Here is a 26,778-nt window from a genome sequence, read left to right as displayed (position 1 = left end):
TGTGCAACCATCCCCCATGACATTTTCACTTCCAGAAAAGAAACTCTGTGCCCTTAAGCAGTCACTATTTATTTGTCTCTACCCACTACCCTAGGCAACTGCTAGTCTATTTTCTGTCTCTATAGATTTGCCTATTCTGGACATTTCAAATAAGTGGAACAGCATCATACAATTATGTAGTCTTTTATGATTGGCTTCTTTCAATTAACATGTTTTCAAGGTTCTTGCCTACTGTAGCTTGTATCAGAACTTCATACTTTTTTAAAGTTGAATAATATTCCATGTATGGATATGTCACATTTTATTGATCAGTTAATGGATATTTGAATTGTTTCCATTTTTTGGCTATTATGAATAATGCTGTTATGAACTTTCCTATATAAGTTTTTGTATAGATGTACATTTTAATTGCTTTTGGGTATAAGATACTTAGGAGTAAAATGGCCAGGTCATATGGTAACTCTACGTTTAACATTTTCTTTTAATTTATTTATTATTTTAATTTATTTTTGGCTGTGTTGGGTCTTCGCTGCTGCATGTGGGCTTTCTCTAGTTGCAGGGAGCAGGGGTTACCCTTCGTTGCAGCATGCAGGCTTCTCATTGCAGTGGCTTCTCTTGCTGTGGAGCACAGGTTCCACGTGCACGGGCTTCAGTAGCTGTAGCACGCGGGCTCAGTAGTTGTGGCGCATGGGCTTAGCTGCTCCACCATGTGGGATCTTCCCAGACCAGGGCTCAAACCCATGTCCCCTGCATTGGCAGGTGGATTCTTAACCACTGCACCACCAGAGAAGTCCCTATGTTTAACATTTTGAGGAACTGCTGAACTGTTTTCCAAAGTGGCTGCCCCATTTAACATTCCCACCATCATGTATGAAGGTTCCAATTTCTCCACATCCTTTTCAATAATTATTACCTATCTTTTTGACTTTTAGCCATTCTAGTGGGTGTGAAGTAATAGCTCATTGTGATTCTGATTTGCATTTCCCTGATGAATAATGACGTCAAGCATCTTTTCATGTGCTTATTGGATACACACATATATTCCCTGGAGAAATATCTATTCAGAGCCTTTGTGCATTTTCAAATTGTGTTACTTTTTTTTACTGGGTTCTTCATATAACCCAGATAGACGTTCCTTATCACATATGTGACTTGCAAATATTTTCTCCCATTCTATGGGTTGTGTTTTTGCTTTCTTGATGGTATAGTTTGTAGAACAAAAGGTTTTTCTTTTGATGAAGTCCAATTTACCCATTTTTTCTTTTCTTTTCTCACTTGTGCCACAGTCACCATCTTTTAGCTCTTAAAGATCCTATGTTCTAAACCAGCAGCCCCCAACCTTTTTGGCACCAGGGACCGGTTTCGTGGAAAACAATTTTTCCACAGGCTGGGGCAGGGTTGGCGGAGTGATGGTTCAGGCAGTAATGAGAGCAATGGGGCGGAGCAAATGAAGCTTGCTCGCTTATCTGCCACTCACCTCCTGCTGTGCAGCCTGGTTCCTAAAAGGCCACGGGCCGGTACTGGTCTATGGCCCAGGGGTTGGGAACCTCTGTTCTAAACTATATCATCACATAGCTCTTCACTTTACTTCTTTGTAATCCTAACTATCTTTTAAAATATATTCCTTATTTCTCCAGCTAGACTATAAGATCATTAAAAGCAACGTCTAAGTCTTTGGCTTCCTTATTCCCAAGAGCACCCAGCACAGTGCTATGCACAAAACAATAAATATTCATTAAAAGATGCATTCATGGGCTTCCCTGGTGGTGCAGTGGTTGAGAGTCCGCCTGCCGATGCAGGGGACACGGGTTCGTGCCCCGGTCCGGGAAGATCCCACATGCCGCGGAGCGGCTAGGCCTATGAGCCACGGCCGCTGAGCCTGCACGTCCGGAGCCTGTGCTCCGCAACGGGAGAGGCCACAACAGTGAGAGGCCCATGTACCGCAAAAAAAAAAAAAAGATGCATTCATGTCAATGGGCACTGGGACAGAAAATCAAATTTTTCCGTATTACAATTCCAAGATCTATACCAGCATTTATAGGTGAGTTTTAAAAAACTAAATCAATAATTAAATTTTTTTTTCTTAAATCTCCCATTATCTGTAAATTTAAAAAGCCATTTTTAAGAATACTCTCAATTAGACTAGGAATACCTTAAGGGGCAAGGACACTATTGTAGTTCTCCTTGTACCTATAGCCCCAAGCATAGTATACCCTGGCACACAGGAAACACTTAATAAATGCTTGTGAAATGAATATATGGGATTTCTTTAAGATCTTACTTATAAACCACAGAATTTAGAAAGCTAACTCATTTGCAAATATATCAACACGTTATGCACCAATTTCAAATTTTGTGTAATGTCAAGAACATCCTGCAAATTATAAAAATTCCCTAGAAAGACCTGTCAATTAAAAAAAAAAAGTCTCCTTAAAAATACAGAACTGTAAGGTTGAGCCATTACACTGATATTTAAAAATTAGTGATCTAGGGCTTCCCTGGTGGCACAGTAGTTGAGAGTCCGCCTGCCAATGCAGGGGACACGGGTTTGTGCCCAGTCTGGGAAGATCCCACATGCCGCGGAGCAGCTGGGCCCGTGAGCCATGGCCGTTGAGCCTGCGCGTCCGGAGCCTGTGCTCCACAATGGGAAAGGCCACAACAGTGAGAGGCCTGCGTACCGCAAAAAAAAAAAAAAAAAAATTAGTGATCTACATTACTAATTTAATATGATGCTACAAATTTGTTTACCCTCAAATCCAAGCTCTTTGGGCAACTTAAATACAGACATAAGACATGAACCATAACATTATATAGTCTCTGATAATTTTTTCAAGAAATATACACACCATTCAAATGCACAGAAAAATAATGCTTTTCGGGTGAGAGATACCACGGTAAATGGTAACCTTCTCCTCAGCATACAAGAAACCAAATTACCTTCAATGGATCAAGTTCATTCTCATAGGATTTGACAATTTCCTTTGACGATGTTAACTGCACTTCCTTACGAGTAATCTGATCGCGAATATCACAAGCTTTTTCCTTATTTTGCTTCAGATATTTTAGTTCTGTTTGACATTCTTTTACTTTCTGACCTTGTGTCTGACGTACCTGCCGAAGTGTTTCCAAGGCTTTAATGTACCTTTGAAGATATTAAATAAAAATCAAATTTCTGGCTAAGCAAATTATAGTATATTCAAACAATGGACTATAATGCAGTCATTAAGATTACATTTACAAAGAGTTTTTAATAACTTAGAAAATGCTTATGACATAATAGTAAGTACAAATGTTACATATATACTGTCAAGCAGGTAAATAAAGATGCAAAGAAAGAAAACTGAAAGGAAATATGCTGACTGGTTGCCACTGGATAAGAGGTAATAACTGCTGACTTTCTTGCTTTACAATATCTTTCTGTTTAAAAAAAAGAAGCATCTAAATTGCAACTCTGGCTCAATAACTTAATGGACTACAAAATCTAATTAAAGGTTACAAACCTTGTTGCAGAAAAAATCTCATCAAATTTTTGCTTCAAAGCCTTTCCTTCACTTAAAGGCCAATTAGACTCTTCTTGGTGACAGAAAATGACATTATTTAGCACAGATTTGGAAACCCCAAGAGAACTTATCATCTCTCGGTCAATTTCTGCACACTTGGAGCTGAGACTGACCTTTTCGCCATGCCTATAGAAAACGAAAATCAAGAACTTCTGTAAAATATTCTGTTACTTAGTCAATCTTTCACGCTGTACTTGCAAAAAAAACAAGAACAAATGGCCCCTCATCCACTCCCTGTGGATAGCTTTCTCATTAAAAGGTATAACTCTTGGGCATCCCTGGTGGCGCAGTGGTTGAGAGTCCACCTGCCGATGAAGGGGACATGGGTTCGTGCCCCAGTCCAGGAAGATCCCACATGCCGCGGAGTGGCTGGGCCCGTAAGCCATGGCCGCTGAGCCTGAGCGTCCAGAGCCTGTGCTCCGCAACGGGAGAGGCCACAACAGGGAGAGGCCCGCGTACCGCAAAAAAAACCCAAAAAACAAAAAAAAAACATGATGATACATAAGAGACAGGCAAAGGTACTTGAAAACATCTAAAGACTGGACAGTTTATTTTTTATTTATTTTTAAAGTCACCAATTTATTCTGTAAGGTCAGTAAAACCTCATTGCTGAAAAATGGTATATATTTAAACAGGAGGAAAAGAAAGATCAATTAAACTTACCACAATGATTCAGAATAAAATCTTAGGAAAGCAGCAATATATTTGGACTTTTCTCATGAAATAAATTTTTGATAGTATAAAAAATGAGTTGTATATACATGAAATGTACATTACTAAAACTTTAAAAATATTTGCCTTATATGTAATATTTTATTATTTTTATTTTATGGTAAATAAGTTCTCAAAGTATAAATTATATTAATTTAGAAGAAAGATAATTTTTGCCAATTACTTTTGTATTGTTTTCTTTTTGACTGTACAGCTTAGATAAGGGATTGTTCAGTAAAAGACACACAGTAAAAGGAGTATAAAGGCAAACCTTAGTGATGCCCATCCAAGCCAATCCAAGGAAGATTCTTAATCAACAGACCTAAGTTCTACGGTCACACTGACAAAGCAATCAAATAGAGAGAACTGCCTCAGGGTCTTTTAAATAAGTTCCCTACTTCATTATACCCAGGGCCAGAAGCATCCCTGCCCTTGGATTCCAAGAGATCTCTCAGCATCTTTCATCAGAAGGATAAATTGACCATTTGCTTTCATATCTTCTGTCCAGTATCTGTTAACAACTAGATTAGGTGAGTGGATGCAGTGTCTGTCTTTACTGTCATTTTATATGTATTCTGAAAATATTACACTGAATGTACTAAGAATGTTTTGTAGGGGGACAGAATGGACAAAGATAGACCAGGAGATTAAGACATTAGACCAGGGAAAGACGATGGTAGCTTGAACAAGAATGGTTCTCATAGAGATGGAGAGAAACAGAATGAAGAGCCAGTTAGGCGAAACCCATAGGACTTGGTAATGAACTGAATATAGATGGCAAGGAAGCTGTCAAGACAGACTTAGGTTCGTGTCACTGGATGGATGGGGGTGTCATTCACTGAGATAAGGAGGTCTATTTTGTATAGCAATAGCATTATCCTAATTAATACAGAGGTTATTTGTGACCTTAGTTGGAGCTGTTTCAGTACAAGAATGGGGCTAGAGTAGGAGTCAGGAGGAAGTCAAGAAATGGAGACAGTGAGTATCAACAACTCTTTTGAAAAAATTGCCTGTAAACGGGAAGATGGAGACAGACCGTAACTGGAGTGAAATGAAATCTGAGGTTGTGGGAGAGATCTGAGTATGTTTAAAAGCCAGTGAAAAGAATCCACTTGAGAAGCCAGTAGCTAGTACAGTGTATCTAGCACATAACAAGTGTGACACATTATTGATTAAATAAAGAAATTATTTAATTAGTTTAACAAATGAGTAAATGAAAGGAAGGGATAAGATGATAAGTAATTTGCTCAACAAGGATAAAGCCATGAATTCAGGGCAGCCTACCTAATTCCAATATCCATACCCATTACAATATGATACCTGCCCTTAACAGAATGACAACAGTTGAAAGGCACCTGTCTGCTTATCTCATCCTTCCCTATAAACATGATTACTAGCACTTTTCATTCATTCAATCTATATTTGAGTGATTATGCACCTTCAATTCAGCAACTGTCCATAAATTACTCAAAGGAGTGGAGCATTATCACTAAATCTTTAATGGGATCATTCTGTTTAACTGATAAATAGTATCAAATAAAAAATTAGATGTTGATAGTGGACAAGGCTGCGCAGGTGTAGAATCAAGGTGGATCTCTACTTTCTGCTCAGTTGTGCTGAGAAACTAAAACAGCTCTGAAGATAAAGTCTGTTAAAAAGTTAATAAGCTTACGTAAAATAAACTTAAAGTAGTAGGAAAAACCATAGTTTTATAGACCTAAAGACAAAAAAATGAACAGATAATTCAAATATATAATAAACACCTACTTTGTTCTAGTAATGACTCCTTCCAGGGTTTTAAATTCTGTCTTTTTGCTTTTCTGAGTACAAACCATAGATCTCTGCACAGCTACAAGTTCTCCATTGACATCACGAAACTGCAGACGAATCTGTGCTCTAACATCTGTTTCTTGAGCAACCTTTGAAGGTAAAGAGAGAAAAATTATGCTACCTTAGTACGTATCAGAACATTAGTTCTGAAGAAAATATATAGGCAATCTTACTCATCAAAAATGAAAAAAAAAAAAAGAAAAACAACCGAAATAAATGAGATTACATATCATTCAAAATACAGAAGGACACTGAAGAGCCAAAGCAATCTTGAGAAAGAAAAACAGAGCTGGAGGAATCAGGCTCCCTGACTTCAGACTACGCTATAAAGCTACAGAAATCAAAGCAGTATGGTACTGGCACAAAGACAGACTTACAGATCAACAGAACAGGAGAGAAAGACCAAAAATAAGCCCACACACCTATGGTCAATTAATCTACGAAAAAGAAGGCAAGAATATACAGTGGAAAAAAGTCTCTTTAATAAGTGGTGCTGTGAAAACTGGTGAGCCACATCTAAAAGAATGAGATTAGAACATTCTCTAACACCATACACAAAAATAAAGTCAAAATGGATCAAAGACCTAAATGTAAGGCTGGATACTATAGAACTCTTAGAGAAAAACATAAGCAGAACACTCTTTGACATAAATCACAGCAATATCTTTTTGCATCTGCCTCCTAGAGTAATGAAAATAAAAACAAAAATAAACAAATGGGACCTAATAAAACTTCAAGCTTTTGCACAGCAAAGGAAACCATAAACAAAGGAAAAGACAACCCACAGAACTGGAGAAAATATCTGCAAATGATGTGACTGACAAGGGATTAATCTCCAAAATATACAAACAGCTCAACAGCTCAATATCAACAAACAACCCAATCAAAAAATGGGCAGAAAATCTAACTAGACACTTCTCCAAAGAAGACACACAGAGGAGTGATCAAGATGGTGGAGTAGCAGGACATGAAGCTCCCCTTCTCCCAATAAATACATCAAAAATACATCTACACGTGGAATGATTCTCACAGAATGTATACTGTAAGCTGGCAGAAGACCTCAGACTGTTGAAACAGCAAGAAAATCTCCAGTAAGCAGGTAGGAAAAAAGAAAAAAAAAGCGAGAAAGGAATTGGGATGGGACCTGCGCCCCTAGGAGGGAGCTGTGAAAGAGGAAAGGTTCCTGCACCCTGGGAACTCCCTCACCAGTGGGGAGATTGGCTAGGAAAGAAGGGGAGTTTCTGAGCCTCATAAGTGAATGCAGCACTGGGTTTGTGGCAGCCAGAGCAAAGGGAGAACTACACAGATGGTCAGTGCTGCCACCCTGCACTCCCTAGCCTGAGACACTCTTCCACCAGTGTGGGCAGGGGCTGGGTGCTGGAACTCTGGCTTTGGAGATCAGAACCAAAGACAGGACTAGGGTTGGCTGTGTGGAAACAGCCTGCAGGGGGACTGGAATCCAGTGTGAGCACAACTGAGGGTGTACTAAGAGGAAGCCTGGGCCGCTTTAGAGGCCAGTCGCCATTGTTTTGGGGCTGCATGAGAGGAGAGGCAGGACTCTGATTGTAGCCTTTTTCCCTGTGTGTGTGGTCTCAGAGGGCAGGACACTGCCTGCACGGGCTCCAGGAGTGGTCTCCTGGCCCCCGCTGCCTCCCTCCCAGAACTCAGGAGTGGTCGCGATCCACTGCCACTACCTGTCCAGATGCCAGGAGTGGTCGCAAGCCCCCACTGCCTCCACCCCAGACCCCACTGCCTCCACCCCAGACCCCAGGAGGGGTCGCGAGCCTCGCTGCCTCCCTCCTGGACCCCAGGAGTGGTCCTGAGGCCCTGCCGCTGCCTGCCTGGACTCCAGGAGTGGTCACAAGCCACCTCGATTTCCATCATATGCTCTTAGGGTGCTCCTGAGCCGCCAACACAAACCTGAGGACCAGGCACGAGCTGTCACATCTGCACGCCCGCTATCAAGGAAATAACAACAAGCACATGCTGAGGAAAGAGGTGACAGGCATCCATACTAAAAAGAGCCCTTGCACCAAATATATTAAACTCACACAAGCTACAGAGGAACACCCCCACGTATAAATAGCCCTCCACAACCACAGTATATAATTGTTTCTCCTAAACTCACAAAGTAAGAGAAATATAAATAAAATGAAGAAGCACAGCAACCACTCCTAAAGACCAAGAGAATTCCCCTGAAAGAACAAACAATGAAACACACCTCTTCTAATAGACACCAGTTTCAAAAAGGAGATAATGAAAATACTAAAAGAATTAAGAAAGACTATTGATGGAAATGTAGAATACTGTAAAAAAGAACAAGAAGCTATAAAGAAGAACCAAGAAAAATTAGAAAACTCATTTGCAGAGACAAAAGCTGAGCTAAAAGCAATGAGTAGCAGAATGAACAATGCAGAAGAACAAATAACTGACCTGGAAGATAGAATAACAGAAACCACCCAATCAGGACAGCAGACAGAAAGCCAGATCAAAAAAAAAAAAGAAAGCAACATAAGAGACCTATGGGATAATATAAAGCATTCCAATCTACACATAACAGGGATCCCAGAAGGAGAAAGAGAAAAGTGGATCAAAAATGTATTTGAAGAAATTATGGCTGAAAACTTCCCAAACCTAAAGAAGGAAACAGATATGCAGGTTCAGGAAGCACAGAGGGTTCCAAACAAGATAAACCCAAACAGACCTACATCAAGACATATCATAATAAAAATGGCAAAATTTAAAGACAAAGAGAGGATTCTAAAGGCAGCAAAAGAAAAACAAAGAGTTAATTACAAGTGGACTCCATAAGGCTATCAGCAGATTTCTCTACAGAAACACTGCAGGCCAAAAGGGAGGGGCAAGACATATTCAAAGTCCTGAAAGGGAAAAACGTGCAACCTAGGATACTCTACCCAGCAAGATTATCATTTAGAACAGAAGGAGGGCTTCCCTGGTGGCACAGTGGTTAAGAATCGCCTGCCAATGCAGGGGACACGGGTTTGAGCTCCGGTCTGGGAAGATCCCACAGGCGGTAGATCAACCAAGCCCATGCACCACAACTACTGAGCCTGCACTCTAGACCTCAAAAGCCACAACTACTGAAGCCCGCGTGCCTAGAGCCCATGCTCCACAACAAGAAGCCACCACAACGAGAAGCCTGTACACTGCAACGAAGAACAGCCCTCCATCACCACAACTAGAGAAAGCCTGTGTGCAGCAACGGACACCCAACACAGCCAAAAATAAAAATAAATAAATTAAAAAAGAATAGCGAGGTGAAGAATTTCTCAGAAAAGCAAAAACTAAAGAATACAGCAATACTAAACCTATCCTAAAGGAAATATTGAAAGGTCTTCTCTAAATAAAAAAGAAGAATCTACAGGAAAGAGAAAATCACAATTAGAAAGCAAATCACTTAAATAAGCCAGTACACAGATTAAAAAAAAAAATCAAAATATTTCTGTGAAAGTGATGATAACCACAATGAAGAGCAAAAGAATGATCATGAAGATGTAAAAGAGGACACCAAAATCATAATATGAGGATAAGAGTAAGAAAATGTAGATTTTTTTTCCTACTATGTGTTTGAGCTTATATGACTACCAGTCTAAGGGAAATATTGGGTTGACCAAAAGGTTCATTCGTTTTTTTCTGTAAGATGGCTCTAGTAGCACTTAGCTCTCTCTTTAACTTCATTCAGAACAATTTTGTTAGATTGTATGTGACAGCTGTCATATCAGCGTGCATTTAAAAAAAGACTTCTCAAAATTGGTGAATTTTTGTGTAGCCATTTAATATTGAAGATGGGAGGAAAAAAGCAACACTTTCGGTATACTGTGCTTTATTATTTCAAGGAAGGTAAAAACTCAACCAAAATGCAAAAAGAGATTTGTGCAGCGTATGGAGAAGGTGCTGTGACTGACTGAACGTGTCAAAAGTGGTTTGCAAAGTTTTGTGCTGGAGATTTCTCGCTGGACGATGCTCCACGGTCGGGCAGACCAAGTTGATAGCGATCAAATCAAAAAATTAATTGAGAACAATCAACGTTATACCATGCGGGAGACAGCTGACATACTCAAAATATCCAAATCAAGCACTGAAAATCATCTGCACCAGCTTGGTTATGTGAATTGCTTTGATGTTTGGGTTCCACATAAGTTAAGTGAGAAAAACCTTCTTGACTGTATTTCTGCATGCGATTCTCTACTTAAACTTAATGAAAACATTCTATTTTTAAAACAAATTGTGACGGGCAATGAAAAGTGGATACTGTACAATAGTGTGGAACAGAAGAGCTCATGGGGCAAGCGAAATGAACCGCCACCAACCACACCAAAGGCCAGTCTTCATCCAAAGAAGGTGATGTTGTGAATATGGTAGGACTGGAAGGGAGTCCTCTATTATGAGCTCCTTCCAGAAAACCAAACAATTCCAACAAGTACTGCTCCCAATTAGATCAACTGAAAGCACTCAATGAAAAGCGTCCAGAATTAGTCAACAGAAAACATATAATCTTCCATCAGGATAACACAAGACTGCATGTTTCTCTGATGACCAGGCAAAAACTGTTACAGCTTGGCTGGGAAGTTCTGATTCATCCGCTGTATTCACCAGGCATTGCACCTTCAGATTTCCATTTATTTCGGTCTTTACAAAATTGTCTTAATGGAAAATATTTCAATTCCCTGGAAGACTGTAAAAGGCACCCGGAACAGTTCTTTGCTCAAAAAGATAAAACGTTGGGCTTCCCTGGTGGCGCAGTGGTTGAGAGTCCACCTGCCGATGCAGGGGACATGGGTTCGTGCCCTGGTCCGGGAAGATCCCACATGCCGTGGAGCGGCTAGGCCCCTAAGCCACAGCCGCTAAGCCTGCGCGTCCGGAGCCTGTGCTCCGCAGTGGGAGAGGCCACAGCAGTGAGAGGCCTGTGTATCACCAAAAAAAAAAAAAAAAAAAAAAAGATAAAAAGTTTTGGGAAGATGGAATTATGAAGTTGCCTGAAAAATGGCACTAGGTAGTGGAACAAAAGGGTGAATACGTTGTTCAATAACGTTCTTGTGAAAATGAAAAATGTGTCTTTTATTTTCACTTAAAAACCAAAGGCACTTTTTGGCCAACCCAACAGATATAGGAAGGGGTTAACATACTTGAAAAAGAAGGTAAGCACAAATCAAAAACATATAATAGATTCCCAAAAATGAAAAAGAAGAGAACATAAGTATAATACAAAAGAAAACCATTGAACTACAAAAGAAAAAACAGAAATGGACAAAGAAGAAATACAAAATCAACAGGAAAACAAGGTTTAAAATGGCAATAAATACATACATAAATGTCAATAGACTAAATGCTCCAATCAAACAACACAGAGTAGCAGACTGGATAGAAAAACAAGAGCCTACAATACACTGCCTATAACAGACCCACCCTATGGCAAAGGACACACACGGATTGAAAGTGAGGGGATAGAAAAAGATATTTCATGCTAACAGAAATGACAAGAAACCAGGGGTCACAATACTTATATCAGACAAAACAACTTTAAAACAAAAGCCATAAAGAAAGATAAAGAAGGACACTATATAATGATAAAAGGAAGAATACATGAAGAGTATTTTACACTCGTCAACATACATGCACCTAATATAGGAGCATGCAAATACAGAAAATAACTACTACGAGACGCAAAGGGAGAAATTGACAGGACTACAATAATAGTAAGACTTTAACACCCCACTCAAATCAATAGACAGATCTTGCAGGCAGAGAATCAATAAGGCAACAGAAATCCTAAATAATACAGTAAAACAGACATAACTGATATTTGGACATTACATCCAAAAAAACCCAGAATATACATTCTTTTCAAGCACACATGGAACATTCTCTAGGACTGACCACATACTCTGGCACAAAACAAGCCTCAACAAATTTAAGGGTATAGAAATTATCTCAAGCATCTTTTCTGACCACAATAGCATGGAACTAGAAATTAACCACAGAAAAAGAAAGAGAAGAAAACAATTATATGGAGACTAAACAACATGCTACTAAAAAACCAATGGGTTAACAATGAAATCAAAGAGGAAACTAAAAAATACCTTGAGACAAAAGACAATGAAAACACAACCATACAAAAACTATGGGATGCAGCAAAAGCAATTCTTAGAGGGAAGTTCATAGCAATACATTCCTTCCTCAAAAAAAACAAGAAAAATCTCAAATAAACAACATGAACCTACCACTTACAAAAATAAGAAAAAGAAGAACAAACAAAGCCTTAAGTTGGCAGAAGGAAGGAAATAATGAAGATCAGAGAGAAAATAAATAAAATAGAGATCTAAAACACAATAGAAAAAAAATCAAGAAAACCAAGAGCTGGTTCTTTGAAAGGATAAATAAGATTGACAAACCTCTGGCCAGGCTCACCAAGAAGAAAAGAGAGAGAACCCAAATAAACAAAGTAAGAAATGAAAAAGGAAACATAACAGCTGATACCACAGAAATTCAAAAAACCATAGGGAGTACTATGAACAATTATATGCCAACAAATTCAACAACCTAGAAGAAATGGACAAGTTTCTAGAAACATACAGTCCACCAAAATTGAATCCAGAAGAAACAGATCATTTGAACAGACCGATCACTAGAAGTGAAATAGAATGTGTAATTTAAAAACTCCCTACAAACAAAAGTCCAGGACCAGATGGCTTCACAAGAGAATTCCACCAAACATACAAAGAACTTATACTGATCCTTCTTTAACTCTTCCAAAAAATGGGAAAAGGGAACACTCCCAAAGACATTCTATGAAGTGACCATCACCCTGATACCAAAACCAAAGACAACACCAAAAAAGAAAATTACAGGCCAATATCTTTGGTGAATAGAGATACAAAAATTCTCAACAAAATATTAGCAAACCAAATCCAACAACACATAAAAAGATCATACACCACGATCAAGTGGGATATATCCCAAGTTCCCAAGGTTGGTTCAACATACACAAATCAATCAATGTGATATACCACATAAACAAAAGAAAAGACAAAAAACACGTCATCTCAATAGATGCAGACAAAGCACCTGACAAAATTCAACATCCATTCATGACAAAAAGCCTTACCAAAGTGGGTACACAGGGAACATAATAAAAACTATTTATGACAAACCCACAGCCAATATAATACTCAACAGTGAAAAGCTGAAAGCCTTCATGCTAAAATCTGGAACAAGACAAGGATGCCCAGATGACTTACCTGGTGGTCCAGTGGCTGAGACTCTGCACTCCCTATGTAGGGGGCCCAGGTTCAATCCCTGGTCAGGGAACAAGATCCCACATGCCACAACTAAGAGTTTGCATGCTGCAACTAAAGATCCTGCATGCCGCAACAAAGATCCCGAGTGCCACAACTAAGACCCGGTGCAGCCAAATAAAAAATAAATCAATGACAAGGATGCCCATTCTCATCTCTTTTATTCAACGTAGTATTGGAAGTCCTAACCACAGCAATCAGACAAGAAAAAGAGATAAAAGGTATCCAAACTGGAAGGGAAGAGGTAAAACTGTCATTATATGCAGATGATAATATATATAGAAAACCTTAAAGACTCCACACAAAACCTGCTAGAACTGATAAATTCAGCCAGGTAGCAGGATACAAGATTAACATACAGAAATCGGCTGCATTTCTTTACATCAACAATGAAATATCAAAAAAGAATGTAAAAAAACAATACCTTTTAAAATTGTAACCCCGGGACTTCCCTGGTGGCGCAGCGGTTAAGAATCCACTTGCCAACGCAGGGGACACGGGTTCGATCCCTGGTCCAGGAAGATCCCACATGCCGCAGAGCAACTAAGCCCATGCGCCACAACTACTGAGCCTGTGCTCTAGAACCCGTGAGCCACAACTACTGAGCCCACATGCCGCAACTACTGAAATCCGTGCACCTACGACTCCTGCTCTGCAACAAGAGAAGCCACCGCAATGAGAAGCCCGCACACTGCAACGAAGAGTAGGCCCCTCTCGCTGCAACTAGAGAAAGCTGGAACGCAGCAATGAAGACCCAATGCAGCCAAAAATGAATGAATGAATAAATAAATTTAAAAAATAATAATAAAATAAAATCGGAACCCCAATAAAATACTTAGGAATAAACCTCACCAAGGAGGTGAAAGACTTATACATTGAGAACTATAAAACATTAATTATAGGAAACTGAAGATTATTCAAAGAAATGAAAGATATCCCAGGCTCTTGAATTGGAAGAATTATTACTGTTAAAATGGCCATACTATCCAAAGCAATCTACAGATTTAATGCAATCCCTATCAAATTACCCATGATATTTTTCACAGAACTAGAACAAATAATCCTAAAATTCATATGGAACCATAAAAGACCCAGAATTGCCAAAGCAATGCTGAAGAAAAAGAAAAAAATAGGAGGCATAACCCTTCCAGATATCAGACAATACTACAAAGCTACAGTAAGCAAAACAGCATGGTATTTGCACCAAAACACATATATGGATCAATGGAACAGAACAGAGAGCTCAAAAATAAACCCACACACCTACAGTCAATTAATCTTCGACAAAGGAGACAAGAATATACAATGGGAAAAAGACAGTCTCTTCAGCAAGTGGTGGGAAAGCTGGACAACCATATGTAAATCAATGAAGTTAGAACACACCTTCTCACCATACACAAAAATAAACTCAAAACGGCTTAAAGACTTAACATAAGACACGACACCATAAAACTCCTAGAAGAGAACACAGGCAAAACATTCTCTGACATAAATTGTAACAATGTTTTCTTAGGTCAATCTCCCAAGGTAATAGAAATAAAAACAAAAATAAACAAACGGGACCTAATCAAACTTACAAGCTTTTGCACAGCAAAGGAAACCATAAACAAAATGAAAAGACAACCTACAGAATGGGAGAAAATATTTGCAAACAATGTGACTGACAAGGGCTTTATTTCCAAAATATACAAATGGCTCATACATCTCAACAACAGAAAAAAACAACCCAATCCAAAAATGAGCAGAAGACCTAAATAGACATTTCTTCAAAGAAGAAATACAGATGGTCAATAGGCACATGAAAAGATGCTCAACACTGCTAATTATTAGAGAAATGCAAATCAAAACTACAGTGAGGTACCACCTCACACCAGTCAAAATGGCCATCATTAAAAAGTCTACAAATAACAAATGCTGGAGAGGGTGTGGAGAAAAGGGAATCCTCCTACACTGTTGGTGGAAATGTAAGTTGGTGCAGCCACTGTGGAAAACAGTATGGAGGTTCCTCAGAAAACTAAAAATAGAATTACCATATGATCCAGCAATCCCACTCCTGGGCATATATACAGACAAAATTATAATTCAAAAAGATATACATATGCCAATGTTCACAGCAGCAATATCCACAATAGCCAAGACATGAAAACAACTTAAATGTCCATCGACAGATGAATGGATAAAGAAGATGTAGTACATATATATACAATGGAATACTACTCTGCCATTAAAAAGAATGAAATAATGCCATTTGCAGCAATATGGATGCAACTAGAGATTATCATACTAAGTGAAGTAAGTCAGAAAGAGAAAGGCAAATACCATATGATATCACTTATATTTGGAATCTAAAATATGATACAGGGACTTCCCTGTTAGCACAGTGGTTAAGAATCCGCCTGCCAATGCAGGGGACACCGGTTCAATCCCTGGTCCGGGAAGATCCCACATGCCACAGAGCACCTAAGCCCGTGTGCCACAACTACTAAGCCTGCGTTCTAGAGCCCGTGAGCCACACTACTGAGCCTGCATGACACACCTTCTGAAAGCCATGCACCCAGAGCCCATGCTCCAACAACAAGAGAAGACACTGCAATGAGAAGCCCATGCACCACAACAAAGAGTAACCCCCGCTCCTGCAACTAGAGAAAGCCTGCGCACAGCAACTAAGACCCAACGCAGCCAAAAATAAAAATTACATTAAATTAATTTTTAAAAGTAATAATAAAAAATAAAATATAATACAAATGAACCTATCTATGAAATAGAAACAGAATCATGGACATGAGAACAGACTGGTGGTTGCCAAGGGGGAGGGGGTTGGAGGAGGGATGGAGTGGGAGGTTGGGGTTTGCAGATGTAAGCTTTAATATATAGAATGGATAAACAACAAGGCCCTACTGTATAGCACAGAGAACTACATACAATATCTTATGATAAACCATAATGGAAAAGAATATTAAAAAAAGAATGTGTGTGTGTATATATATATGTATAACAAAACAGAAACAGACTCACAGACTTCAAAACCAAACATAGTTACCAATGGGGAAAGGTGGTGGGGGGGGTGGGATAAATTATGAGGTTGGGATTAACAGATACACAGTACTATATATAAAATAGATAATCAGCAAAGACCTACTGTACATCACAGGGAACTCTACTCAGTAATCTGTAATAACCTACATGGGAAAAAAATCTGAAAACAATAGACATATGTATAAATGAATCACCTTGCTGTACACCTGAAACTAATACAACACTGTAAATCAACTATATTCCAATATAAAGTAAAAAAAATTTTTTAAGTAAATTTAAAAAATACACAAGGAGGAAAAGAATACTGTTTGATTTACTAGAACTGTATTATCTACCTCCATTATTCAGCATCATTAGGAGATCAGCTATGTGGATTTTTCAAATAAATGAATTTTATCCTTTTACATACCAAAAGTATTTTTTAAAACATTTTAAAAAACAATCACAAGCTTACAGAAAAGTAGAAACACAGTATACACCATGACTTTTCACCCAAACCACTTGAGAATAAGTTGCTGATCTGATATCCCAACACTGATATTTCCTATAAAACATGGGGATTTTCAACCATAAAAATCAGGAAATTGAGTGATATATTACTACCATATGGCCCTCAGATCCCATTCAATTTTGCCAATTCTTCCAATATGCCCTTTACAACAATAGGATCCAGTTCAGAATTACACATTGTTCAAATTACACATTGTTGTCGTGTCTCTTTAGTTTCTTTCAGTCTGGAACAGTTCCTCAGATTTTCTCTTTCATGACTGGTAATTTTAAAAATTACCAAATGTTATTTTATAGAAGGTCTCCCAAAATTTGGATTTGCCTAATATTTCTTCAGGACTAGAATCAGATTATGCATCTTTGCAGCAATATTACAGAAGTGATGATATGTTCCTTACATTGCATCTTATCGGATGGGCACGATTTCAATTTAGTTCATTACTGAGGATGTTACCTTCAATCTCCTGGTAAAGGTGGTATCTATCAGGAGATATTCCCGGCAGAATATTATTTTTTCTACTTTGCTGTTAATAAATATTTGGGAAAGAGATACACTGAGACTGTGTAAATGTCTCATAACCTCATCAAGCTTTTCCTCCATTAGTTTTAACATCTCTATTGTTTCTTAAATGAATGAATGATTACTGTGATAGCTATCAAAGAGTAATTTTCTAATTCCATTATTCCTCCTACATTTATTAGTTAAGATTCTACTATAAGGAAGGGCTTTGTCCTCCATACCCGCCCCAACCACCGCCTTGTTTTTCATTTTTTAAATATCACTATGGACTCATGCATTCCTCTCTTGGGCTCTAATTCCCAACCAGGTTTTTGTGGATGCCCTCCTCTCTCAGCCTTATCTACTGGTTTTTGTGGGGTTTTAAAAATAAATTTATTTATTTATTTTTGGCTGCGTTGGGTCTTTGTTGCTGCGCGCAAGCTTTCTCTAGTTGTGGCGAGTGGGGGCTACTCTTTGTTGTGGTGCACGGGCTTCTCATTGCGGTTATCTTCTTTTGTTGAGGAGCACGGGCTCTAGGCACGTGGGCTTCAGTAGTTGTGGCACGCGGGCTCAGCAGTTGTGGCTCGTGGGCTTAGTTGCTCCACAGCATACGGGATCTTCCTGGACCATGGCTCGAACCTGTGTCCTCTGCATTGGCAGGCGGATTCTTAACCGCTGCACCACCAGGGAAGTCCCTCATCTACTGGCTTTTGGACCTCCATCATGGTGTATTATCTTTATATATTGCTGACTTTGATTTGCTAATATTTTGTTATTGATTTTTGCATGCATGACAGTTACCCATCTGTAGTTTTCTTGTAATGTCTTTGGTTTTTGGTAACACAGTAATACTACCTTCATAAAATGAGTTGGGACATAGTTCTCTTTTCTGAAAAAGTTTATGTAGACTTACTTCATTCTGTTTGACAGACTCTAGGTCAGAAAGAGAAAGACAAATACCATATGCTAACACATATATATGGAATTTAAGAAAAAAAATGTCATGAAGAACCTAGGGGTAAGACGGGAATAAAGACACAGACCTACTAGAGAATGGACCTGAGGATATGGGGAGGGGGAAGGGTAAACTGTGACAAAGTGAGAGAGTGGCATGGACATATATACACTACCAAACGTAAAACAGATAGCTAGTGGGAAGCAGCCGCATAGCACAGGGAGATCAGCTCAGCGCTTTGTGACCACCTGGAGGGGTGGGAGAGGGAGGGTGGGAGGGAGGTAGATGCAAGAGGGAAGAGATATGGGAACATATGTATATGTATAACTGATTCACTTTGTTATAAAGCAGAAACTAACACACCATTGTAAAGCAATTATACTCCAATAAAGATGTAAAAAAAACAAGTTTATGTAGAACTGACTCTATTTCCTCCTAAAATGTTTTGTACAACTCAGCAGTAAAATCATCACAACCTGAAGTCCTTGTTAAGTTTTTAACTACAAATCAATTTCTTTTGTAGGCATATTTCTTCTTGAGTAAGCTTTGGTAACTTATGTTCTTAAAAGAATTTGTCCATTTCATCTAAGTTACTGAATTTATTGGCATAAACCTGCTAGCAGTATTCCCTTATTACCTACATAATGTCTGTAGGATCCGCAGTGATGTTGCCTCTTTCATTCCTAATATTGCTAATTTATGGCTTTTTTATCACTTTGCTTAGAGGCTTATTCATTTTATTGATCCTTTTTTTCTTAAAAGAACCATCTTCTGGTTTCACTGGTTTTCTCTGTCTCTGTATTCTATATCACTGATTTTTGCTCTTATCTTTAATTTCCCTCCTTTACTTATTTTGAATTTAATTAGCTCTTCTTTTTCAGGTTTCTTAAGATAGAAGCTCAGGTAATTAATTCTAGACATTTTTCTTTTCTAATATAAACATTTTATTATATAAATTTCTAAGCATTAGTTAGCTGCATTCCACAAATTTTTTGTATGATATGCTTTAATTTAAAGTATTTTTGAATTTCCTTCATGATCTCTTTTTTGATCCACGGGTTATTTAGAAATGTACCGCCTGGGCTTCCCTGGTGGCGCAGTGGTTGAGAGTCCGCCTGCCGATGCAGGGGACACGGGTTCGTGCCCCGGTCCGGGAAGATCCCACATGCCGCAGAGCGGCTGGGCCCGTGAGCCATGGCTGCTGAGCCTGCGCGTCCGGAGCCTGTGCTCTGCAACAGGAGAGGCCACAACAGTGAGAGGCCCACGTACCGCAAAAAAAAAAAAAAAGAAATGTACTGCCATATTTTCAAATATCTGGGGATTTTCTGTTATTGATTTCTAGCTGAACTCTGCTGTGGTCAGAAAACACATTCTGTATGACTTCAACGCTTTAAAATTTGTTTTCACTTGTTTTATGGTTCAGAATATTTGTGAATGTTTTACAGTGGCTGAAAATAATGTGTATTCTGCTGTTCACTAGTAGAATGTCCTATAAACATCAATTAGGCTAATTTGATTAATAGTATTAAAATTTTCCACGTCCTTCTGATATTTTGTCTACTCTTTCTGTTTCTTTACCAAGAGAGGTATTGAGATCTCCAACTATAATTGCAGATTTGTCTGTTTCTCCGTTAGTTCCATAGATTTTTTTGCCTCTTCCATATCAAAGCTCTACATTTAGAGTTGTTAAATCCTTTTGGTGAATTGACTGCTTTATCATCATAAAATGTCACTTTTTACGTCAATGTTACTAGTTCTGAAGTATACTGTCTGATATTAATATAGCCAATTCAGATTTCTTTTTATTAGCTGGCATATTCTAGTATGCTATCTAAAGGATTTTCCATCCTTTTACTTTTAACCTATCTGTATTATTAGATTTAAAAACACTGTTATTCCCTCTAAAAAATAATACAAATGAACATATATGCAAAACAGACTCACAGATACCGAAAACAAATTTGTGGTTACCAAAGTGGAGGGGAGAGGGACAAATTAGAGGTATAGGATTAACAGATACAAGCTACTACATATAAAATAGATAAACAACAAGAATACACTGTATAGCACGAGGAACTTTACCCATTTTCTTGTAAAAACCTATAATGGAGTATAATCTGCAAAAATACTGAATCACTATGCTGTACATCTGGAACTAACACAATACTGTAAATCAACTATACTTCAATCAAAAAAAAAAAAACCCATTGGTATTCCTTTTGCTTTATTTAGGTCTTTTTGTTATATCTTCTATTCCATTCATTAAACTTAATGTTTTCCTTTCCATCTGTTTGCATATTTATACGTTTTGTAATTTGTTTTAAGATCGTCTGCTAATTCTGTCATCTCGTTCATTTTCTATTTATTTCTATATTTCATTTTCTCCTGGTTCTGGGTTCCTTGCATGCCTGCTAACTTCTGATTGTGAATTTTACAATGTTGAATGAATAATTTTGTTTTACTCCTTTAATGAGTGTTTAATTTGGTTCAGGCATGCAGCTAAGTTTCTTGAGGCCTGATCCTTTTTTTGGATGCACCATGCAGCATGCGGAACTTCCCCTCCCAGGGATCGAACCAGGGCCCCCTGCAGTGGAAGCACAGTCTTTTAACCACTGGACCTCTGGGGAAGTCCAATATTTAATCGTGGATATTGTTTCTTTATTTGGCCGAGCTGTGCAGCTTGCAGTATCTTAGTTTCCTGACCAGGGATTGGTCCTGAAACTGTGCCCTCGGCAGTGAAAGCGCGGAGTCCTAACCAATGGATTACCAGGGAATTCTTTAGAGGCTTAGTCCTTTTGAACGTTTATTTTTAAGGTTTGTAAGGGGGCATCTGCAGCAACCTTTACTCTAGGACTAATTTCGTAACACTTCCCCTCAGCCTCAAGAACCTCCTTTAACATTTCTTATGGTACAGATCTGCTGGTAACTAATACCTCTACCTTTTTTTTTTCCCCAATCAGAAAATGTTATCCATTTCATCCTCAATTTTTGAAGGATATTTTTGTTGTATATAGAAATTTAGATTGATTTTTATTCCCCAGCACTTTAAAGATGTTGTCTCACTATCTCATGGCTTGGAAGTTTTTGATGAGAAGTCAGAAATCATTATTTTTCCCCTCTGCATAATGTGTTACTTTTTCCTCAGTCTGCTTTTAAGAATTCACCTCTGGTTTTCAGCAAGTTTAGTGTAAAATGCAATATAAGTGTGTTTATGCTACTTGTTATGTGTTGAGCTTCTTGGGTCTTTTTTATAGTTTTATTTCTCTGTTGGGATCTTTTCCCACATTATGGCCAATTTCCTTTAAATTCTTGAACTTATGTGTCATAGCTTTTAAAATCCTTGTCTGCTAATTCCAAAATTTGTCATCTCTGGATATGTTTCTATTCACTTTTTCCTCTCAGTTATGGATTACATTTGTTTCTTCATATATACACTAATTTTTTATTATATCCTGGACATTGTAGATGCTACAGTGTGAGTTTGGATTGTGCTGACTTCCTTTAAAAAGCGTTGAGTTTTGTTCTAGAAGGCAGTTAATTTATTGGCTACTCAGCTTGATTCTGTCAAAGCTTGTTTTAGGATTTGTTAGGATGGCCTTTCTGAGGCCTCAACAGAATACTAAGGAGTTCCACAAGCTCCTCCTACTCTGGCATATCATGACTCAAATGTCTCCTAGCATTGTGTAAACTCTAGAATCTCCATTCAGTTCACAATCCCACTCCTCTACTCCAGTAGTTGTTCGCTGCTAGTCCTCACTGAATCTCGTTCTGGAACACATGCAGCTTAGTATTTGGCCAAAAGCTCATGAGTTCCTTGTACAGATTCCTGGTGCCCCATCTCTGCACAAAAACCCCACCCCTGTACCCTGCCTCACAATTCACAACCACCTCAGCAAACCCAAACTTCTTTCTTTGTTTCATCTGCCTAGTGACTATGGTTCTCTGTTGGGTTCTAACTCTATGCACTGAAGTTTGCAAAATATCCCTACGCAGAAAACTAGAACAAATGTGTAGTCACCGCATATATTTCTCTTTTCTAAAAAATCACAGCCCTGCACCATCTGTTGCCCAATGCCTGAAAAGAGTGGATTCAAATATTTTTTCCAGTTTTATAGTTGTTCATCTTGGGAGCACAAGTATGATACTCACTACTCTATTGCAACCAAAATCACAAGCCCTGGATTCAGCCTTTTTTTAAAATCATAAATAACTTTTGTTGGACTTTTCATGACTTTTGGGCATAAATTTAACTTTTATATTAATTCATCAAATTGTTTAACACATATTTATTAGGCACTTTGTAGCTTTCATTTGTTGTTTTGGTTCAAAAATGACAGTTTTGGGCTTCCCTGGTGGCGCAGTGGTTGGGAGTCTGCCTGCCGACGCAGGGGACGTGGGTTCGTGCCCCGGTCCGGGAAGATCCCACATGCCGAGAAGCAGCTGGGCCCATGAGCCATGGCCGCTGAGCCTGCGCGTCTGGACTGATGTAGCCGCAAGTTTGAAAGAAGTAAAGGAGAAAAGTGGGAAGCTAGGCAAATGGAGCAACATGGAAATCAAAGTTCCTAAGAAGACAGAAACAACTGAACATAGGTAAGAAAAATTATTGAGGAGAACCAGAAAAATTCAGGCGTTGGTTTAAGGCAAGGTAAACAATATTAGGTTCAGGGTCAAATTAAAACAGGGAAAAGGAAAGACAAGAGAAGCTGAAGATATAAGAGGGTGAGAGGAATTGAAATAATGAGAAGAACATAGCATATAGGGAAAACTGAGGGGATGTGGACAATTCAGATAAGGGGAATGGCTTCATCCACAGTAGGAGGTGTGAGTGACTCAGGAGAGAAGAGTTGGTGAGCAAGTGTGGGTGGGAGCTCAGAACTGGGAAATGAGAGCAGCCAAAAAGTGGGTAGTAAGTGAAGAGAGCTAAACCACCATGGCCAGAAGAACCACAGAGAGGACATAAGCAGACAGCTGAGAAAAATAGCTCTAGAAATATGAAAGCATTTGGGAAGAGGTGAGTGATAGATGGGATTGGCAGAGATTCTAGAGCATCAATCAACATGGAAACATCCAGAAAATACATACATACATATGTAAAAAAACAAGAACAATAGCCAACACTCTCCTTGATCCTGCAAACCTTTTCAGCTATTGCCCTATCTCTCTTTCCACTTATAGCAAAATTCACAAGACAATTCTATGTGTTTCACTTCCTTACCTCCTGTTTTCTCAGATTACTAAAACTGGTTTTGTCAAGATCACCAATGGCCTTCCCATAGTCAAACCTGCTTCTTACTTGAGCTATCGACATTTCTTTTTTTAATTTTTATTGGAGTATAGTTGATTTACAATGTTTGTTAGTTTCTGCTATACAGCAAAGTGAATCAGCTATGTGTATATATATATCCCCTCTTTTTTGGATTTCCTTCCCACTTAGGTCACGAAAGAGTACTGAGTAGATTTCCCTGTGCTATACAGTAGGTTCTCATTAATTATGTATTTTGAGCTATCGACATATTTGACACAGTTGATGACTCCTCCTTCTTATAACACTTTATTCTTTTCTAAGACACTATTCTCTGTTTTCCTTACTTTACTAGTTGTTCTTTTAGCATCTTTTGCTGGGTCCTCCTCCTCTTTCTTATTTCTAAATGCTAATGTGCTCTAGGCTTAGGTCTTGGATCTCTTCTCTATATTCACTTCCTATGTGATCCCATCAGGCTTTAAGACTAACTACATACATATATAACTGTATGCATCACTGATTCCTAATTTTCTTTCTTTAACTCAAACCTCTCCCCTGGTCATACTTCTACTTACCTACTGGACACCTCCTTTGGATATCTAACAAACATCCCCAATTTACATGGGCTTTCTTTTCTTTTTCTTTTTGACTGCGCCGTGCAGCTTGTGGGATCTTAGTTCCCCAACCAGGGACTGAACCTGGGCCCCCGACAGTGAAAGCGCCGAGTCCTAACCAATGGACCACCAGGGAATTCCCATCCCAATTTACATGTTTAAACTAGAGCCACCCAAATCTCCTTTTCCAGTGTTTCCTCATTACACTATTTTTCTACTGGCTCAAGTCAAAAAACTTGGGAGTTCTGCTTTATGCTTCTATTTTTCTCATACATCACTACCCAAATCATTAGCTAATCTGCTGGTTCTACCTTTAAAATACAGCCCAAATCCAAGCATTTCTCATACTTTCTACCATTACCACTTAATCTAACCACCAATATTTCTCACCTGGATTACCACAAAATCCCCTTTGTTAGTCTTCACCCTTCTACCCTTGCCACCTACAGACGGTCTTCTCTCAGCAGCTAGACTGATCACTTTAAAATACAGATCATGCCCTCTTCTTGCTTAAAATCTTCCAATAGATTCCTATTTAAATTAGAACCCAAGGTCCTACCAGATCTAGACCCTTCAACTACTCTAACTTAATTTTCTACCAGTCTTCCCCTACCATTTTGCTCCTTCTTGTGATTCCTTGAACACACCAAACATGCTCCTACCTCAAGGACTTTGCACTTAGTATTAACACTGACTGGAATATTCTCCCTTCAGATTTTGAGTGACTCACTCCCTGTTGAATGAATGAATAAATATTTAAAGATAATTTGTTGCTATGTAAAAAAGAGAACTTCAAGAATGAGATAGGAGGTTCTCTCTAAATAAATCCACTTCTTACTATCAAAGAAAAAAAAAAAAGAATGAAGCAGGAGGGACTTTCCCAGGGGTCCAGTGGTTAAGACTCTGTGCTTCCACTGAAGGGGGGGATGGGTTTGATCCCTGGTTGGGCAGCTAAGATCCCACATGCCACGTGGCACGACCAAAAAAAAAAAAAAGAATGAGGCAGGAAAAACAAGTTTGGAGACTACCAGAATAATTCAAAGGGAAAAGTGTGGTGGCTTGGACCAGGAAAGCAGCAGAGATGGAATGAAGGGACATATTCTGGACATATTTTAGAATAGTAGATAAGAATTGCTTATGAATTAGAAACAGGATGAGATAAAGGAATCACTCAAAGGATGGCACATAGGGTTTTGCATGAGCAAACATGTGGATGATGATATCATTTATTAAACTGGAGAGTACTAAGGTAGTAACAGGCTTGAGAATGTGAAAGGGATGGGGGAACAGGGAACCAAGAGTTCTATTTTGAATATGTTAAATTTGAGATGCCCATTAAATAATCAAACAGCTGGACATATATATCTAGAGCGTAGGAAAGAAGTTAGGGCTATATATATAAATTTGGGATTCATCAGCATAGAACTGTTAGCAGAACCACTGACCAAAACTGTCCGCCCTGGCCAGGCCCTATAGTAACCACGTGCATGAGTTATCTTACAACAGGAGGTCCTGGTAAGGAAGGCAGAACTAACAAGCTACCACCAACCGGAAGAATTCGGGAAAGGTCAAAAGGAAAGAGAAGACGCCAGTCCATATGCCCTACCAACCTCCCACAACCCTTCTCGCTGGCATCCATCTTGGCTGAGCGATGTGTGCACCACCAGGAAGGACCCTGAGTTAGAATGATTGGCCAGAGACAACGCGGAAACTAACCCGATTACCATAAAACCCAAGACTGCGAGCCACGCGGCTGAGCAGTTCTCCTGGGTTCCCTTACCCTACTGCTCTCCACCCGGGTGCCCCTTGCCAATAAAGTCTCTTGCTCTGTCAGCACGTGTGTCTCCTCAGACAATTCATTTCCAAGTGTTAGACAAGAGCAATATAACCAATACTTAAAGCTGTGAGAGTGAATGAGATCACCCAAGAAGAGCCAGGCAAAAGTAGACTCATCAAAGAAGACTAAAGTATGGCCAGTGAAAAAGGAGGTATGAGATCATGGTGTCATGAAAGCCAAGAGAGCAATGTTTTTTAAAAAGGGGGAAACCAACTATATCAAATCTGCAAAGAAGTTATTGAGAATTAGAAAACAACCGTTTTATCTGGCAGTATGGAGATTACTGGTGACCTTACAAAAGCAGTTTTAGTGAGGGAAAAAAAGGAGAAAAATCTAAACAGAGTGGGCTGAGGAGGAAAGGGGAAGCAATAAAGTGAAAACAATCAGTACACACAACTCTTGTGAATTTTGCTATAAACTAGAACAAAGTAGTAGCCAGAGGTTGATCTGCAGTAAAGGGAGAGTTTGTCTGTTTGTAGACTGGAGCTACCAGACCATGTTTATATGTTGATCTAAATGATCCCCTAAAGAGGGAGAAACTGCTAATGCAGGAGCAAGGACAAATGAAAAGCAAAATGCTTGACTTGGCAAAAGGGACTGATTTGATCCAACCTCCGAGGGGACTTAATTGACTTTAAGATAAAACAATAAACAATTTAAAGGTCTCCTCT

At 38.9% G+C, this 26,778-nt stretch overlaps 1 protein-coding gene across 2 annotated transcripts in view; it reads right to left on the bottom strand.

Annotated features, from left to right (window-relative positions):
* The window catches only part of RAD50 (RAD50 double strand break repair protein), a 113,651-nt gene that overhangs the window by 65,109 nt on the left and 21,764 nt on the right, over positions 1-26,778 (bottom strand). For both annotated transcript variants that reach the window (XM_029216053.1, XM_029216052.1), the window contains exons 3-5: positions 6,039-6,190; positions 3,501-3,686; positions 2,938-3,142 (exon numbers count right to left, since the gene is read on the bottom strand). In XM_029216053.1, coding sequence (XP_029071886.1) covers positions 2,938-3,142; positions 3,501-3,686; positions 6,039-6,106 — 459 coding nt within the window. In that variant the 5' untranslated portion in view covers positions 6,107-6,190. The remainder of the gene's footprint in view (positions 1-2,937; positions 3,143-3,500; positions 3,687-6,038; positions 6,191-26,778) is intronic.

Source organism: Monodon monoceros, unplaced genomic scaffold, assembly GCF_005190385.1.
Source record: "Monodon monoceros isolate NGI ecotype Baffin Bay Population unplaced genomic scaffold, NGI_Narwhal_1 Super_Scaffold_12, whole genome shotgun sequence".
Lineage (NCBI taxonomy): Eukaryota > Metazoa > Chordata > Mammalia > Artiodactyla > Monodontidae > Monodon > Monodon monoceros.
The sequence above is the reverse complement of the archived record's forward strand: the minus strand, read 5'-3'. Positions and strand labels throughout refer to the sequence as shown.